Genomic DNA, 14015 nt, shown 5'->3' on the forward strand with positions numbered 1-14015 from the left:
CGCTTCTTTGACAGACGTCGATGATTCAATGGAAATAGGGAGTAGACATTAAACATTAAACATTATATATCGAAGCATATATCTTATAGCCGTACATAACCATAACCTTGACTCCTTTTATGCTGGCATTTCACTGCCAGGATAGAAACGCATAGCAACATAATCTAATAACATTTCCTGCCATATAAACACCAACTTCAAATTTCCCTCGAGTCGTGACAGCTCATATTCGAAATCCTTTAAGATCCTCCCCATTCCACAACCGATCTTATGCTCTCAGCCCATCACTCATCGCGATGGACCGACTCGAAACGGAGACGTCGGAAATCAAGTTCATCCTTGACTACCATCACTCGCTTGCACGATAGCCCATGTGAGATACATGCCTCCTGGGATGAACCAAGTTCAGTCAAATGGCGTACTGGCTGCGAAACCACATCGCCCAAACAATACCATACGTCCACTGCCGCATGGTCGTAAAAGTAGAACAGCCGTCTCCGAGACTCATCAGGTCCAAGGCCCATGACGAGCCATGCGACGGTGTCAACATCGAAATTCTCGTCCTCTACACAATGCAAGCGAGCGCTCATTTTGGCAAATCGTTCGAGAGAAAGTGAGATTGCGCTTACGGGTTCTGCGGACGACGGTGAGCGAGCGGCTCGGCGTCTGCGTGTCGTGACGCATTTGGCCAAGTGCCCATGATCGTCATGGCCATCTTGGTGTTCGGAAAGGCCAGGGTATTGATCGCCAGCCCAGGGATCGGGGTCACCGCTAGACTGGCGGTTCTTTGGATTTCCTGGTGTTTGCCAATTATCGTTATCATGTCCTTCGACAGCTCGTGGTGATGCTTCTCTTGGGTAGTTGCCAGCGTTCTGGTTCCACGACATCTCCATATTACTCAAGGACACTGGCGAGGTTCCTCTAATTGAGTTGAAATTTGGCGTCCAATGCGCTCCAACTGCGACAGCAGCATCTGGAATTTCGTTCACGCAGTCTCTATCTTCCAACTCAGACTTGATGCCCGGCTGTGTGTTTCTGAGAATGTCCTCGATGGAGAAGTGTATTCCGGATAGAGACTTCGGGTACGATCTCCATAAGTGACGTCGCTGGGGACAGATTCGTTGCAGTATAGTCTTCTGAAGCTCTCTGGTGTTGTTTTTCCATGTATCCAAGTATCGACCACGTGGTGCTCCGCCAATGTATCGCCACGGAAAGATAGGGATGGGGCGAATGCCTTGCACTGGACATTCAAGGTTAGTGAGGGAAGCCCGTATTGTTTAGCTAGGTACTTACGGTAGATAAGCCAGGTCCAAAGGTGGATCACGTAGTCATAGAAGCGCCCACGGGGTCGCAAGCTGAAGTCATTCACAAACTATGCCTTGACTTCAATCTTGCATTCCTTTTCGATATTCATGAGTTCGTTTGACTCTGTTTCTTCGCGCATCCATCTCAAGAACTCAAACATATAAGTCCGTCTGCGGGGTGCGGTCGCATTTTCATCAACCCAAGATCCTGAGAAGAAGCCAGCGTTGCTTGACTGTTCCGATTCGCAGAGTGTGTGCGGCAGTTGAAGCGGAGGCATGCCAGGGAGATGGAACGCGAGGGCGCGTTAGAATAGTATGGGCGAAAAGGGAGAGACAGTTATTTTGTTCCGTCGAGATGCTCAGAAATCGTGGTGTTGTCCTGCGAAATTGACGAAACGCGAAAAGGCAAAACAATTCTCAAGTTCGACAACAGTCCTGAAGCGCATCACGTGCAAAGTTCGCGTTATGGGAGTTCGCGTGCGAATTGGCAGCTGTCAGTCACTGTCGAGGCAAGAATATGTCCGACAGTGCTAAGCTCTGCAGTGCTGAGCCGAAACGCTACAGTGCATACCTCTTTGGGTCGGCTTGTGGCGGTTACCCTTGTGAAGAAAGCTAATGTCAAAAGGAAATCCAATGTGGCTATCACTCAAGGCATGATGGATGTAGGTAGTCGAAAACTGGGTTAGGGTGCTGACCGTGTTGACTGTATTTCGACTATCAACTCTCCGGCACGGAACTTATATGACACAATAGACAGTAAACATTGCTTCCAAATACGGGTCAGGATTGTTGAAGGAGGAAATAAAACTGGTCTATCTCAATACCCATTTATACATGAGTAGGAAGTCTCTTGACTCTCTCATGCCCCTACTCATCCCAAATAGTAGCCACAACATCTCCGGTAAGCTTCACCTGGGCCAGCTTTCCGCCCTCCTGCTCCGTCACGATCTTGCCACTCTTAACATCGCGCTTCCAGATAACAACTGTCTGGTTGACCTGATGACCAACCGCAATCTTGTCGCCAGCCTTGTTGAATGAGAACTGGCGGGGCAGATATCCGCCAGACGGGACAGCCTGGATAGGCTTCAGTGTGCCATCCTCATTGATCTGGAAAACTGTGAGGGTGTCGGAAGGGCCAGATCCACGCTGGGGAGAGTTGGCGAAAGACTTCTCGCGGTTGGTGACGATCACAAAGCGCTGGTCGGGCTGATTGAAAGTCAGTAGGACTCACGGGAAGGTTTGTGGTGACTTACGCTCATGGCGATTTCGCTAATGGGAGCCGTGTTGGGAGGAAAGCTAGCGTTCAGCGATGGAATCTCAAAGACCTTTGTGAAAGAGAGACCAGTGCGTGTGTACTTGACGCTGTAAGAGTACACCTTCTGGTCAAGCTCGCCGTCAAAGAAGAAGAAAGTCTCGCCATTCCTCATAACTCTGAAGAATCCATGGCGTGGTCCAGAACCACGAGGGGCACTCAAGCTGCCTACCTCAGCAATGGGAGCAAGAGTGTTCTTGTCGTAAGTAAAGACGCGGACGACATCACCACCGAGATCAGGTGTAAGGACGTATTTTCCAGTAGGATCAGTAATGACGTGGTGGAGATGGCTTGCTTCCTGGCGGTCCGCAATGGGGCCAGTCTGGCTAATTTTCGTAGTCAACTCTTGGAGCGGTGCGGTACCGGGAATGGTACCCTTGTCGCCGAGGGCGTACACAGATGCTACGCCTGGAGTGCTACAGCATGTGAGTAACTTCAATTCTAAGGATTGTTGACAACCTACTATGAAGCACTGAAATAACCGCGCTTGCCATTTGCCCCGGTAATAATCTCGCCCGCCACAGCGCCTCCTACGACAGACTTGACGCGAGAAACGCGCTTCAAGACACCCTTGTCGCCAATGGTGAAGGAGTTCAATGATCCAGGCGGTTGGAAGTTGAGACCACGATCCAGACAATAAAGCACATTGTTGGGCTTGTCAAGGGTGAGCCAATTAGGTCCGGGGGAGCAATCGGTCGTTTTTGAGGTGACGGAGAGATCGAAGCCTTTGGCGGATTCGGTGAGGCTCAGAGTGCTCAGGTTGCCGCCGTAGTCCGCTACGAAAAGGTTGACGGCTTGGCTAGGCGCTGCCAGAACGGCAGAGCCTAGAAGCACACTGAGTAGTTTACCATGCATTTTAATGAACTGGACACGAACTGAAGAGAGCGAGAAACAAAGTTCATCAACCTCGAGCAAGGGACGGCATAGAGTTATATTATCCTCGGAGGATACTCCTCCGAGTACTACAGAAGTCAAAGATCCACGTATATCCAGGGTATATTTGAGTTCGGTTATCGGGCAGATTCCCCGCGATGGAGAGATGTATATCCTCCAATGGTGAGGTCACCGCTTGACACCCTGACACGTTTGTCTTTAATTAATCTCAATTATGCCACGGCCCTTGTATTTACTTTACGAAACTTGAAACGATGCTAGCAGTTAAAATGGCACCTTATCCGCGGTGATCCTTTTTCCGTACCCGCTTTTCCGTGGCGACTTTAGCCTAAGAAGGATTCTAGAAAGTCAATTCAGCGGAGTGAAGTACTCTTTACGTCGGTGACGAAGAGTGTCACAATTAAAGGCAGTCCATGAAACAGTGGCGATAGAGACAAGGCATAAAACTGCAAAAAGAATGATCACGCTGGGGATCGAACCCAGAATCTTCTGATTCGTAGTCAGACGCCTTGCCATTGGGCCACGCGACCTCGTCTCTGCTGACTAATACTCACGTAGCTCAGAAAACGCGTCCAGAAACCAAATCCCAGATCGCGTCGTCAGGTCACCAACCATAGCGATATTGTATCTTCAGCTGGAGAGTGTTTCCAAAGTTACACTAAATTTAAATATCAGTGATGTTATTAAAATGAAGCAGGTTTTATCCAATGATTTAATATGCAGTCTATCTTTTTAGGTTTGTGAATACCTATGATTTGTCTTTGCTCCTGAACATTAAATCACAATCCTTTGTGACGATTTTCTCAAACCACATTCTTAGCACAGTATTGCATTTTAAAGCGCAATTAGAAAGATGAATTTATGGAGTACGGCAAAATATTTCTCGCTGTAACACACGACTTCTTCATTTCTGGAATCGACAGCTTTGTTCTCCACGTCGCAAAGTTGTAGCTACCCTACAACTCACTTAGGTACAGTTTGGCGACCAACGACGACATTGAAAAATTCGCTGACTGATCGAGCCAATGACGTATCCAATCCGACCCTGGGACTAACTGCCGATAACTGTGTCCGGCTGCCGGAAATCCTCAACTTCCGGGATGTGGAGTATCATCCGACGTCTCAAAGCCCGTGTCCCGAGCTTCGGATCACACCGTCCCCACAACGACGACGTATTGAAACGCGGGGTTTAGAAATGATAAATTGCTTGCAGTGGAACTGAATTGAAGGCTGGTACTCATTGAACTGTTATTTGTCATTCACCATTCATCATGGCGGCTCCTGTTAATCTGAAAGATCTCACTATTGATAATATTACCGAGAATGTTCACGCCATCAATTCTCAGTGCAGCAATCTGCGCCTGAAGTACATCCTTGAACGAGTGGTCACACATTTACATGACTTGGCGAGAGAAACAAGACTCACTACAGACGAATGGATGACAGCTATCCAATTCCTGACCCAAGTTGGTCAGATCTGTACGGATGTCCGACAAGAGTTCATCTTATTATCTGATATCTTGGGCTTGTCTCTCCTGGTGGACTCAATTGACCACCCGAAACCCAGAGGCAGCACTGAAGGAACCGTCTTGGGTCCGTTTCATACGCACGAGGCGGAGCATGTCAAAGAGGGAAGCCTGATCTCCCAGGACTCAGAGGGCGAGCCGCTTCTTGTTCTATGTACCCTCAAAGATGTGAACGGATCACCAATCCCCGGAGCAAAGATCGATGTCTGGGAGACAGACTCTAAGGGGTTTTACGATGTTCAGCACGCTGACCGGACTGGCCCGGATGGAAGAGCTGTACTGACCAGTGACGATAATGGAGATTTTTGGTTCAAGGCCATTGTACCAGTGCCATATCCTATTCCTCATGACGGACCCGTCGGAAAGTTGCTTAAAGTACTGGGCCGACATTGCTACCGACCCAGTCACATGCACTTCATGTTCAAGAAAGACGGATATGATCCTCTGATCACGTAAGTCTGCCCTCATCTGGCACCTCGACTGTATCTGACAAGTACCTTTGTAGTGCACTTTACCTCAAGGACGATCCTTACGAAACCACTGATGCTGTGTTTGGTGTCAAGGATTCGTTGATCGTTAACATCAAGAAGGTTGAAGACGAAGAAATGGCGAAGAAGTATGGTGTCAAAATCGGTTCCGCCCTGATGACATATGACTTTGTTCTCGTCTCGGATGAAGCGGCTGCGAAACTTAGGAGGGAGAAGGCTGAGGAGGCAATGGCGAAATTGGGACGGAGGTTCCGATTTATTGATGACCTACCTGTTCCGGATGTCGATTAGAGAGTTGTCACGCATAGTGGACAGCTCACTTGAAATTGGTCATGAGATAGGCTTTAGCTAGACGAATGATAATACAATTACAAATGGACAGTTCATTTTAATTACAAAAAATATACACTTCAGGTTTTGTTACCGGCTCAACCTTCTTTCGACTCAGGGCATCATTGACATAGTATCAACATCCAATGCTTCGCCATACAAGCCATCTAAAGACGGCATCTCAAACCCCAATCCAAGTACATCCTGATCCGCCGCCATGAAATCTTGCAACAAGTTCGGATCAATGATCGAAGCTAACAAAGCATGATCCTGTCCCGAAACAGCACTTGAAAACTGATCTGCAATACTATTCAAGTCACCCTGTGTACCATCGAAGATCGGTGGTTCAGTATCACCATCCGGCCTGCTCTGTTGCCGTTGTACACACGCTCGAGCTACCTCTAGTCCTTCCTGAATCAGACTCGCACTTCTTCGAGCAACAGTGGCCTCCTCCATTGACTGTAAAATATCATGCGCTTTGACAGCGTCGGCGAGGAGGTCCTCGGAAGGAACAGCTGTAGGACCAAGCATGATGATATACAGCACGATCATCCCGGCGTACAAGGTGTAAGTGGAGTTATACCACCAAGTGCGGAAGTAGTGTCGATTTGCGTATGCATCGTACATGACGCAAATCGTCTTCCGTGCTGCATCCAAACATAACTCAGCATGAGTAGACATGTTAGCTTCTGCCGTGAGCATAGGTTGTTCGAGAAAAGGGCGATGCAGAACGATTCTTGCGTTGAGGTATCTGAGATGAAGTACAAGCTTCTGTTTAGCGGCCCATTCTTGCTCACGGAACGATACGGCTGTGAAGTCCAGATAACTAGGTAGCTTGGCCTTCCAGTCGTCAAGCAGGCGATCGAGCTCCTTCGCAACAGCGGACTTCTGCTGTAAAGTCAGACCCTTCGAGTCATAGTATAGTTCCTTTGAGATTCGCCGTAGGACAGCAGCGAAATGAACCATCTCATTGATCATGGCGGCACTGCAATTCTCCAGGTCAGGCTGGTTCGATATGGCGACATGTTGCCCTCTGATATGAGGCAGATCGATCTGGTAATTCCTAGGCTTGCCAAGACTATCGCGACGACCTGCACTGCAGCTCATGTCAATCTCGTGAGAGTAAATGCACCACCACGTTCTCCGCGCTGCTTTGCGGTCCTCGATGGAGTTGGATGGAGTCTCTCTTGCGATACCGATGGCTAGTGCTGTGCGGACGGCATGGCCACAGTACATGTAGCAAGCGTGAGGTTTGAGGGAATTCTGACAGTACAAAGACTTTACTGGGTCAGTCTTCCGGTTTCACTGAGACTGAGGGCCACATACCATGAGGAGAAGTGTCTGGGCACTCTCTAGAGAGCAAACTTCAAAAACATCTCCGAGTAGCATCCTGGACTTCCGGAAGTACTTCTTCGAGAGTTCTTGGCTTAATCGAGAAGGGTTAAAGTCTTGTCCTCGAGCCGGAAGCTTCATGCAAATATCGATGTCGCGCTCAAAGTCCTGAGTGATACAAGAACCAGCGACGATCGCGCCGACAGCCACAACTATATGGTACAGGGCGAAGAAATGACGCTGAGTCTTGTTACTTTCCATGGAGGTTGGAGAGCTCCAGACGAGCTCTTCGCATTGCTTGGCGAAAGCAATAGGATCGAGCATAGGGTGAAGATGGTGAAGATTGTTGAAGAACTGTCTGATGTATTCGCGCTCTAGCCTTTGCTTTGAAGATGATAGCGAGTTATCCGCGGATGCTCTGTTTTGGCTGGTAGCTGCGGGAGGGTCACGATGGCCCGAGTCCTCAAACCCGGTGGTTCCATGTCTCGTCTCAAGAGACGAACGCGCTTGGGTTTCATCTTGGGCACCTGCTCGCGTTGGGGGAGTCTTTGGTCTTGAAGGGGGTTCCAAGACTCCTCGGTCAGAAAGGAGATTGACAATGGAAATTGGCGATTGTGTGACGAGGCCGTGGCCTAAAACACTACCATCTTGAGCGTTGGCAGAAAGGAAGCCGGCATTGCCGCTTGAGTTTGGTTGACCGGGCGGTAGATTCTTCTGAGCATACACGAAGAATTGATTGAGAAGCACAAAGTTGGACGATGTGCCGTAGAACTCTGTGCCGTGAGTATGCTGATTGATGTCACCTACAACATCGCCATCGTCTACACGAGCTAGCCGTCAGTCCCAAGCACCCAAGACAAGAATTATTGCTATACCTATGCGACCTGTTGAATGAGCCTGTTCTAGCGGTTCGCTCCCTCGCGCTGCCTCATCATAATAACTTCGCGAAGAAGATAACGGCGACGGCGGTGTATTGCGCTGCACATCATTCAACACCGAAACGGTACTTGCCCTCGCATTCTTCCTCCTCAACCCATAGACACAATCCCAGTCATGTCTTACACAATTAGCACAAGGCTGCTGCTGGTCGCATTTCGCCTTCTTCGCGCGACATCTCTGGCACGCATGCGACGCCCGCGGTAGATTTCGTCGACCTGGTAAAGATCCGGAATTTGTCATTGTTTGTGAGAGTGAGAATTTCCGGACTTCCGCCCAAATCAGAGAAAAGAACCCCGCCCCCGGCAGTTGCGCTAAAAACTGCCGAGAAGTCAAAGTTCCGGGCTTGGGCGGAAGATCGGAGATACTGCCGGAATTGGTGCGTGCCGAGAAAAGCGGTGCATCGTGACCCTGAGTTGATAAACATGACTTGAAAGACGCTGAACGATTGAAAAGTTTCATTTTCATTGCTTATTCAAATTACATCTTGGGTATTCGTGATGCCTGTCTTCCAAGAAACCTCCAACGCGGCGCGAGACCAGAGAATCCTCCCTTCGCGGGCTCTACCTGTACCCCGACTCTCTCAGCAGCCAGATCTGTCCAATGTCTCCGAAGAACACAAGGAAGTCGTCGTCATTGGTGTAAGTCACAGCTCTCGTTGATAAAGCTATTTGTACTCACAAGGAAATTACAGGCCGGGCCGGCTGGTCTGTTTCTAACCTTGCTACTCGCAAGATATGGAATCACAGAAGCTTCACTTCTCTGTCTGGATTCCAAACCGGGAACACTGAAAGCTGGCCAGGCAGACGGGCTTCAACCAAGGACTCTTGAAGTATTTCAGAGTTTGGGGATAGCGAGTGAGATCATCAGCGAAGGCTGTCACATGGAGGAGGTGGCCTTCTGGAATCCTGTGCAATCAAACGCAAACGGAAACACCAACGGCAATGGCTCCCATGCCACCGGAATTGAGCGGACTAGTTTCGCTCCCGATGTCAATGTCCCTGCTCGTTTCCCATTCGAAGTCACCATCCATCAAGGCCGCATTGAGCGAATCCTAGAAGAGAATCTTCATCTCTATGCAGGCAAGGGTGCCATCAGAAGATCCCATCGTTTCCTGGAGTACACAGTCGACGACAGCAACGATGAATTCCCCATCGTGGTCAAATATGAACGGGATCTTCCAGATGGATCAACTGAACAAGGTACAGTTCGAACAAAGTATCTCATCGGCGCAGATGGTGCACGTTCCAAGGTCCGAAAATGCATGGGCCTCGAACTCGAAGGCGAAACAACGGATCATATCTGGGGTGTATGCGATTTCGTCGCCGACACTAACTTCCCCGACATTCGCAAGCGATCCGCAGTCCACTCGGATGCTGGTTCCGTCATGGTCATTCCCAGAGAACAGATTGCAACGGGCGAGTATCTTACTCGCCTTTACGTTCAAGTCGCTGAAGAGGTTGACACGAGTGGCGACACTGGAACGGATAAGAAATCGGCTGATAAGAAGCGACGCGGCGCCGTTACGTTGGAGTATATCTTTGAGCAAGCGCGGCAGGTGTTTGCGCCGTACGAGATCAAGATCAAGGAGGGAACTGAGCCAGATTGGTGGGCGGCTTATCAGATTGGACAGCGCATGGCTCCTAGGTTCTCTGCTAAGACGTCCGATGGAGAGGAAAGAGTGTTTATTGTTGGTGATGGTAAGCCTGATTTAGACTCTCTTCGATGTTATAGTGCTAACCTTATGCAGCCTGCCATACTCACAGCCCCAAGGCCGGACAGGGCATGAACGTGTCAATGATGGACTCTTACAACCTAGCTTGGAAACTCGTCCACAAGATCCACGGCCTCACTCCTGCTAGCACTTCCGGAATAGACCCCATACTCGAAACATTCTCCCAAGAGCGCGTAGATGTAGCCCGCCAACTTATCGAGTTCGACGCTCAGTTCTCGCACATGTTCTCCGGTCGCATTGGATCAGCAGATGCCGAGACTTCAGGCCTCACCCATGAAGAGTTCCTTCGAGTCTTCAGTGACGGCAGCGGATTCACTAGTGGTTGTGGACTCCAGTACAAGGAGAGTAAACTGATAAGAGAACTGGGTGCAAAGAGCAACCTGTTAGGAGGAGATCCACTCTTGGGCGCGTTGACACCAGGGCGCCGACTACTTGATGTTGAGGTGAAGCGCTATGCCGACGCCACTGCTCGCCATTTGCAAGACGGTATGTTTTTCCGAGATCTTGGATCTAAAAGCCTATGATGACTTACTGACTTATTTCATAGAAATGCCACCGACCGGTCGCTACTACGTCCTCGTCTTCACAAGTAACGACTTACTCAACGAATCCGGGATCTCACAGTCAAGCTTACAGTCATCCATCGAGATTATACAAAAGTTCCCGGCAGGCACTGTAAACCTCATCGTCGTTCATCCACTTACGTCAAGATTCGAGTGGACTCACATACCAGGGGGAGTAAAGACATATGCGGAAATGCGAACTTATGGAGTGTCGAAGAAGGAGGACGTCTACGAAGTATTGGGTGTGTCAAAAGATGATGGTGTCGTTGCAGTAGTGAGACCTGATGGTTATGTTGGGATGATGGCGCCTCTGTCCAAGACGGGAGATGTAGAGAATTATCTGCGAGGGTGCTTAGTTACTGTTTGAGCTATATACTACTCTGCACGAATGTTAAGTAAAAACCGTAAATTATGTCTGTGTAGCTAATCATTGAGAAAAAGAGAGCTAGCATCATTGGCAGGTCTTGCTGACCATGGACCGAGTATTGAAGGACGGAGGATCCGTCAGCTTATGCTCGGAGACATTTCAAGCTGCACAATGCAGAGAACTATCCGGCAGAGAATAAGTATCCGTGTGTATAAATCCGAGTTTCTTAACAGCTCCCCAATCTTTGCGCCTTTAGGCCCAAACCTTTACCATATTGATCTGTCTTCTGTTGCCTCGCTTGCTGTTCCACTTGTCGTTGCATCACAATGGCCTCTGCTCAAAACATCATCAAATATGCTGTCCTTTCTACGAGCCGCAAAATTTCTTACAGCATCGCACAAAAATCACAAAATGGCCCGTGGATTGTCCTCTCAAACAGCTTCGGCGCTGACACCACTCTGTATCAGCCTGTTGCCCAGCGCCTCGCAACATCAGGCTACCGTGTCCTAAGCTACGACCATCCCGGCCACGGTCAAAGCACTCCCGTGAAAGATGTCGATAACGTTGAAATGGAAGAATTGATCAATGACATTGACGAACTCCTTCGTGTCTTGCACATCGACAGCATTCGCGCCTGGGTCGGCGTCTCACTTGGTGCAGCCAGCGGCATTTACTTAGCCTGCCGTCACCCAAAATTGATCCAAAAACTTGCATACTGCGCGTGCCCTCCTGCATCTTTTGGCGCTCTCGGTATAATGCCACTTGAATACTTCGACAAGATGCGCGCTCAGGCTGAGGCAGATGGCACTACTGCGAACGTCATTCGGCAAATGCACTACGGCTGGGCGAGCAAAGAGTGGCTCGAAGAGCATCCCGACCAAGATGAACGACTTAAACTTGCTAGCTCAACTCTGAGTCTCGATGGCTTGCGTGCGATGATGACATTGCAGAAGAATAAGCGCTTTGATATGCGACAGCTCGTGCCTCGACTTCTGGAAAGCTGTGAGAAGATAATGTTTGTTAAAGGAGACCATGATGCGCACCTCAATCCTTTAGTGGATATGATGAGAGATTTAGTAGTCAAGACGGCGCAGGAGAAGGGTGCTGAGGGAGACTTCAAGCTTGTCACTATACCCGATTCTGGACACATAATGTACTTGGAGAACGAGGGCTACTTCGTTGATACGATCCTGGAGTTTATTTCCTAGTCAGCTTTAAGTTAGCTTTATTTAATATGTAGTAAGATTTTACGGGGATGAATCCATTGAGGTCGTCATGGTTGGCGTACGTTAATGGCATCCTGATGGCGCTAGTTTGCACCCTTCATGTCAAGCTGCACCCTAAATGTAACAATGCGCCCTGCGAATAAACCCCTCGATATTGGCTGATGTGCATGACTTGGCACTGGCTTTTAGAGAATCTTATAAATAGCTGATCCTAGTACTACTTTATGCCCGGTTGATAATAATATTCTTTAATTGACTTTCAGTCTTCCATCGTTCCATCACCATCTCCTGCCATCATGGGAAGCATTCGTCAACCTCACTCAGAAACTTACCCAGACCAGAATGGCTACTACGGCCAATTCGGTGGTAACTTCTACCCGCCCGAAGCTCATCAAGCACTCGAAGAATTAGCCAACAAGTACCAAGAACTCCGCCACTCTCCCTCCTTCAATCAAACCCTCAACAAAGTCCGCATCGGTCTCCAAGGCCGCCCAACGCCAATTCACCATCTCGAGAACATCTCCCGCGAAGTCGGCGGTGCTCAAATCTTCGTCAAGCGTGAGGACTTAAACCACACAGGCGCACATAAGATCAACCACTGTGTCGGTTTCGCACTTCTTGCTAAAGCAATGGGAAAGACTAAACTCATCGCTGAGACTGGGGCAGGTCAACACGGTGTTGCGCTCGCAACTGCAGCAGCTTATTTCGGTCTTGAGTGCGAGATTCACATGGGTGGTGTCGATACCGAGAAGCAAAAGTCAAATGTTGGTCGGATGCAGATTCTTGGAGCAAAAGTTGTCGCTGCTACTAAGGGGCAGTCTGCTTTGAAAGAGGCCAGTGACTCAGCGTTCAATGCGTATGTTGAACAACGAGAGCATGCGCTATATGCAATCGGTTCGGCGATTGGGCCTCATCCATTCCCATTGATTGTGAGAGATTTCCAGTCCGTGATTGGTAAGGAAGCTCGAGAGCAGTTCCTCGTCATGACTGATGGTACATTGCCTGAGCATGTTGTTGCGTGCGTCGCTGGTGGATCCAATGCGATGGGAATGTACTCTGCTTTCATTGATGATGCGGAAGTGAAATTGCATGCAGTGGAACCACTCGGACAATCCGAGAAACTTGGTCATCATGCAGCAACGCTATCCTACGGCAAACCAGGTACGTTGCATGGCGCAAAGACGCTGGTTCTCCAACAAGACGGAGGCAAGCCTGCGCCTGTCTCATCTGTAGCCTCAGGGCTCGTCTATCCGGGGATTGGACCGGAGATGGCCATGCTGCACAATGCTGGGCGCATATCGGTCTCAACTGTCGGCAACGACGAGGTCATCAGTACATTCTTCCGCATGGCCAAGAGTGAAGGCATCATCATTGCTCTAGAGAGCGCGCATGCGATCGCATTGGCCATTCGCTTGGCAGCGCAACGACCTTCATCAGAGCGGATCCTGGTCAACCTATCGGGACGAGGAGATAAAGATGTAGATTATGTTCTCGAGCATCATGGACCTGGCTGATGTATCAAAAGCCGGTAGCGAAGTAGGTACTGTTGTGAGCCGACGAAGCATCAGCACTAGCTTGGGTGAGATGGCCGAGTTGGTTATGGCGCCAGGTTAAGGTTAACCTTAACACCAATTTCCTGGTGGAGCAATCCTCCTGGGTTCGAGTCCCAGTCTCATCAAATAAATCATTTTTTGCTTTTCATATCGTAATACTTTACTTAATTACAACGACACTCTTTTCGACTGGTTAGGGGACTGTAAGATGTTACGGTCATCAACAGCTCAACCGTCAGAGGCCCCTGAGTCAGTATGTTTGACTATTGATTATTTATAATGCGGGGCAGGCTGAACAGATCCAGGTACTGGATACATACTGAAATTGAGTCAGATTCTATCGGAGCATTTGAGGTCAAACCAGTCACAGGGAACCTTATGTAACTTCTTCTCTCCAACAATTCCGAATGAAGAGTATGTACTAGGGAATGCCTGCACTCAAAAACAAC

The 14015-nt window shown here is 49.1% G+C and overlaps 7 protein-coding genes and 2 non-coding genes across 9 annotated transcripts; 5 read left to right on the plus strand and 4 right to left on the minus strand.

The window, feature by feature from the left end:
• Positions 1-284: 284 nt before the first annotated feature.
• Positions 285-893, minus strand: FMAN_11677 (uncharacterized protein; the record flags this gene model as incomplete). Its single annotated transcript, XM_041834521.1, has 1 exon — positions 285-893. The coding sequence occupies one exon, from the start codon at positions 891-893 to the stop codon at positions 285-287; it is 609 nt and encodes a 202-aa protein (XP_041684776.1).
• A 1278-nt stretch (positions 894-2171) lies between these two features.
• On the minus strand, positions 2172-3471 carry FMAN_11678 (uncharacterized protein; the record flags this gene model as incomplete). Its single annotated transcript, XM_041834522.1, has 3 exons — positions 2172-2510; positions 2558-3032; positions 3080-3471. The coding sequence occupies 3 exons, from the start codon at positions 3469-3471 to the stop codon at positions 2172-2174; spliced, it is 1206 nt and encodes a 401-aa protein (XP_041684777.1).
• A 497-nt stretch (positions 3472-3968) lies between these two features.
• tRNA lies at positions 3969-4040 on the minus strand. Its single transcript has one exon. It is a non-coding gene; the product is annotated as a tRNA-Arg (tRNA).
• A 741-nt stretch (positions 4041-4781) lies between these two features.
• On the plus strand, positions 4782-5815 carry FMAN_11679 (putative hydroxyquinol-1,2-dioxygenase; the record flags this gene model as incomplete). Its single annotated transcript, XM_041834523.1, has 2 exons — positions 4782-5488; positions 5542-5815. The coding sequence occupies 2 exons, from the start codon at positions 4782-4784 to the stop codon at positions 5813-5815; spliced, it is 981 nt and encodes a 326-aa protein (XP_041684778.1).
• A 153-nt stretch (positions 5816-5968) lies between these two features.
• Positions 5969-8365, minus strand: FMAN_11680 (uncharacterized protein; the record flags this gene model as incomplete). Its single annotated transcript, XM_041834524.1, has 3 exons — positions 5969-7132; positions 7181-8007; positions 8062-8365. The coding sequence occupies 3 exons, from the start codon at positions 8363-8365 to the stop codon at positions 5969-5971; spliced, it is 2295 nt and encodes a 764-aa protein (XP_041684779.1).
• Positions 8366-8622: 257 nt separating this feature from the next.
• On the plus strand, positions 8623-10787 carry FMAN_11681 (uncharacterized protein; the record flags this gene model as incomplete). The annotated part of the gene is made up of 4 exons (XM_041834525.1): positions 8623-8763; positions 8817-9822; positions 9873-10343; positions 10405-10787. The coding sequence occupies 4 exons, from the start codon at positions 8623-8625 to the stop codon at positions 10785-10787; spliced, it is 2001 nt and encodes a 666-aa protein (XP_041684780.1).
• Positions 10788-11113: 326 nt separating this feature from the next.
• On the plus strand, positions 11114-11995 carry FMAN_11682 (uncharacterized protein; the record flags this gene model as incomplete). Its single annotated transcript, XM_041834526.1, has 1 exon — positions 11114-11995. The coding sequence occupies one exon, from the start codon at positions 11114-11116 to the stop codon at positions 11993-11995; it is 882 nt and encodes a 293-aa protein (XP_041684781.1).
• A 314-nt stretch (positions 11996-12309) lies between these two features.
• FMAN_11683 (putative TRP5-tryptophan synthase) lies at positions 12310-13527 on the plus strand (the record flags this gene model as incomplete). The annotated part of the gene is made up of 1 exon (XM_041834527.1): positions 12310-13527. One exon carries the CDS (start codon positions 12310-12312, stop codon positions 13525-13527), a length of 1218 nt encoding a protein of 405 aa, XP_041684782.1.
• A 64-nt stretch (positions 13528-13591) lies between these two features.
• Positions 13592-13691, plus strand: tRNA. Its single transcript is given in 2 exon segments — positions 13592-13629; positions 13648-13691. It is a non-coding gene; the product is annotated as a tRNA-Leu (tRNA).
• Positions 13692-14015: the final 324 nt, after the last annotated feature.

This window comes from Fusarium mangiferae (genome assembly GCF_900044065.1).
Source record: "Fusarium mangiferae strain MRC7560 genome assembly, contig: FMAN_scaffold008, whole genome shotgun sequence".
Lineage (NCBI taxonomy): Eukaryota > Fungi > Ascomycota > Sordariomycetes > Hypocreales > Nectriaceae > Fusarium > Fusarium mangiferae.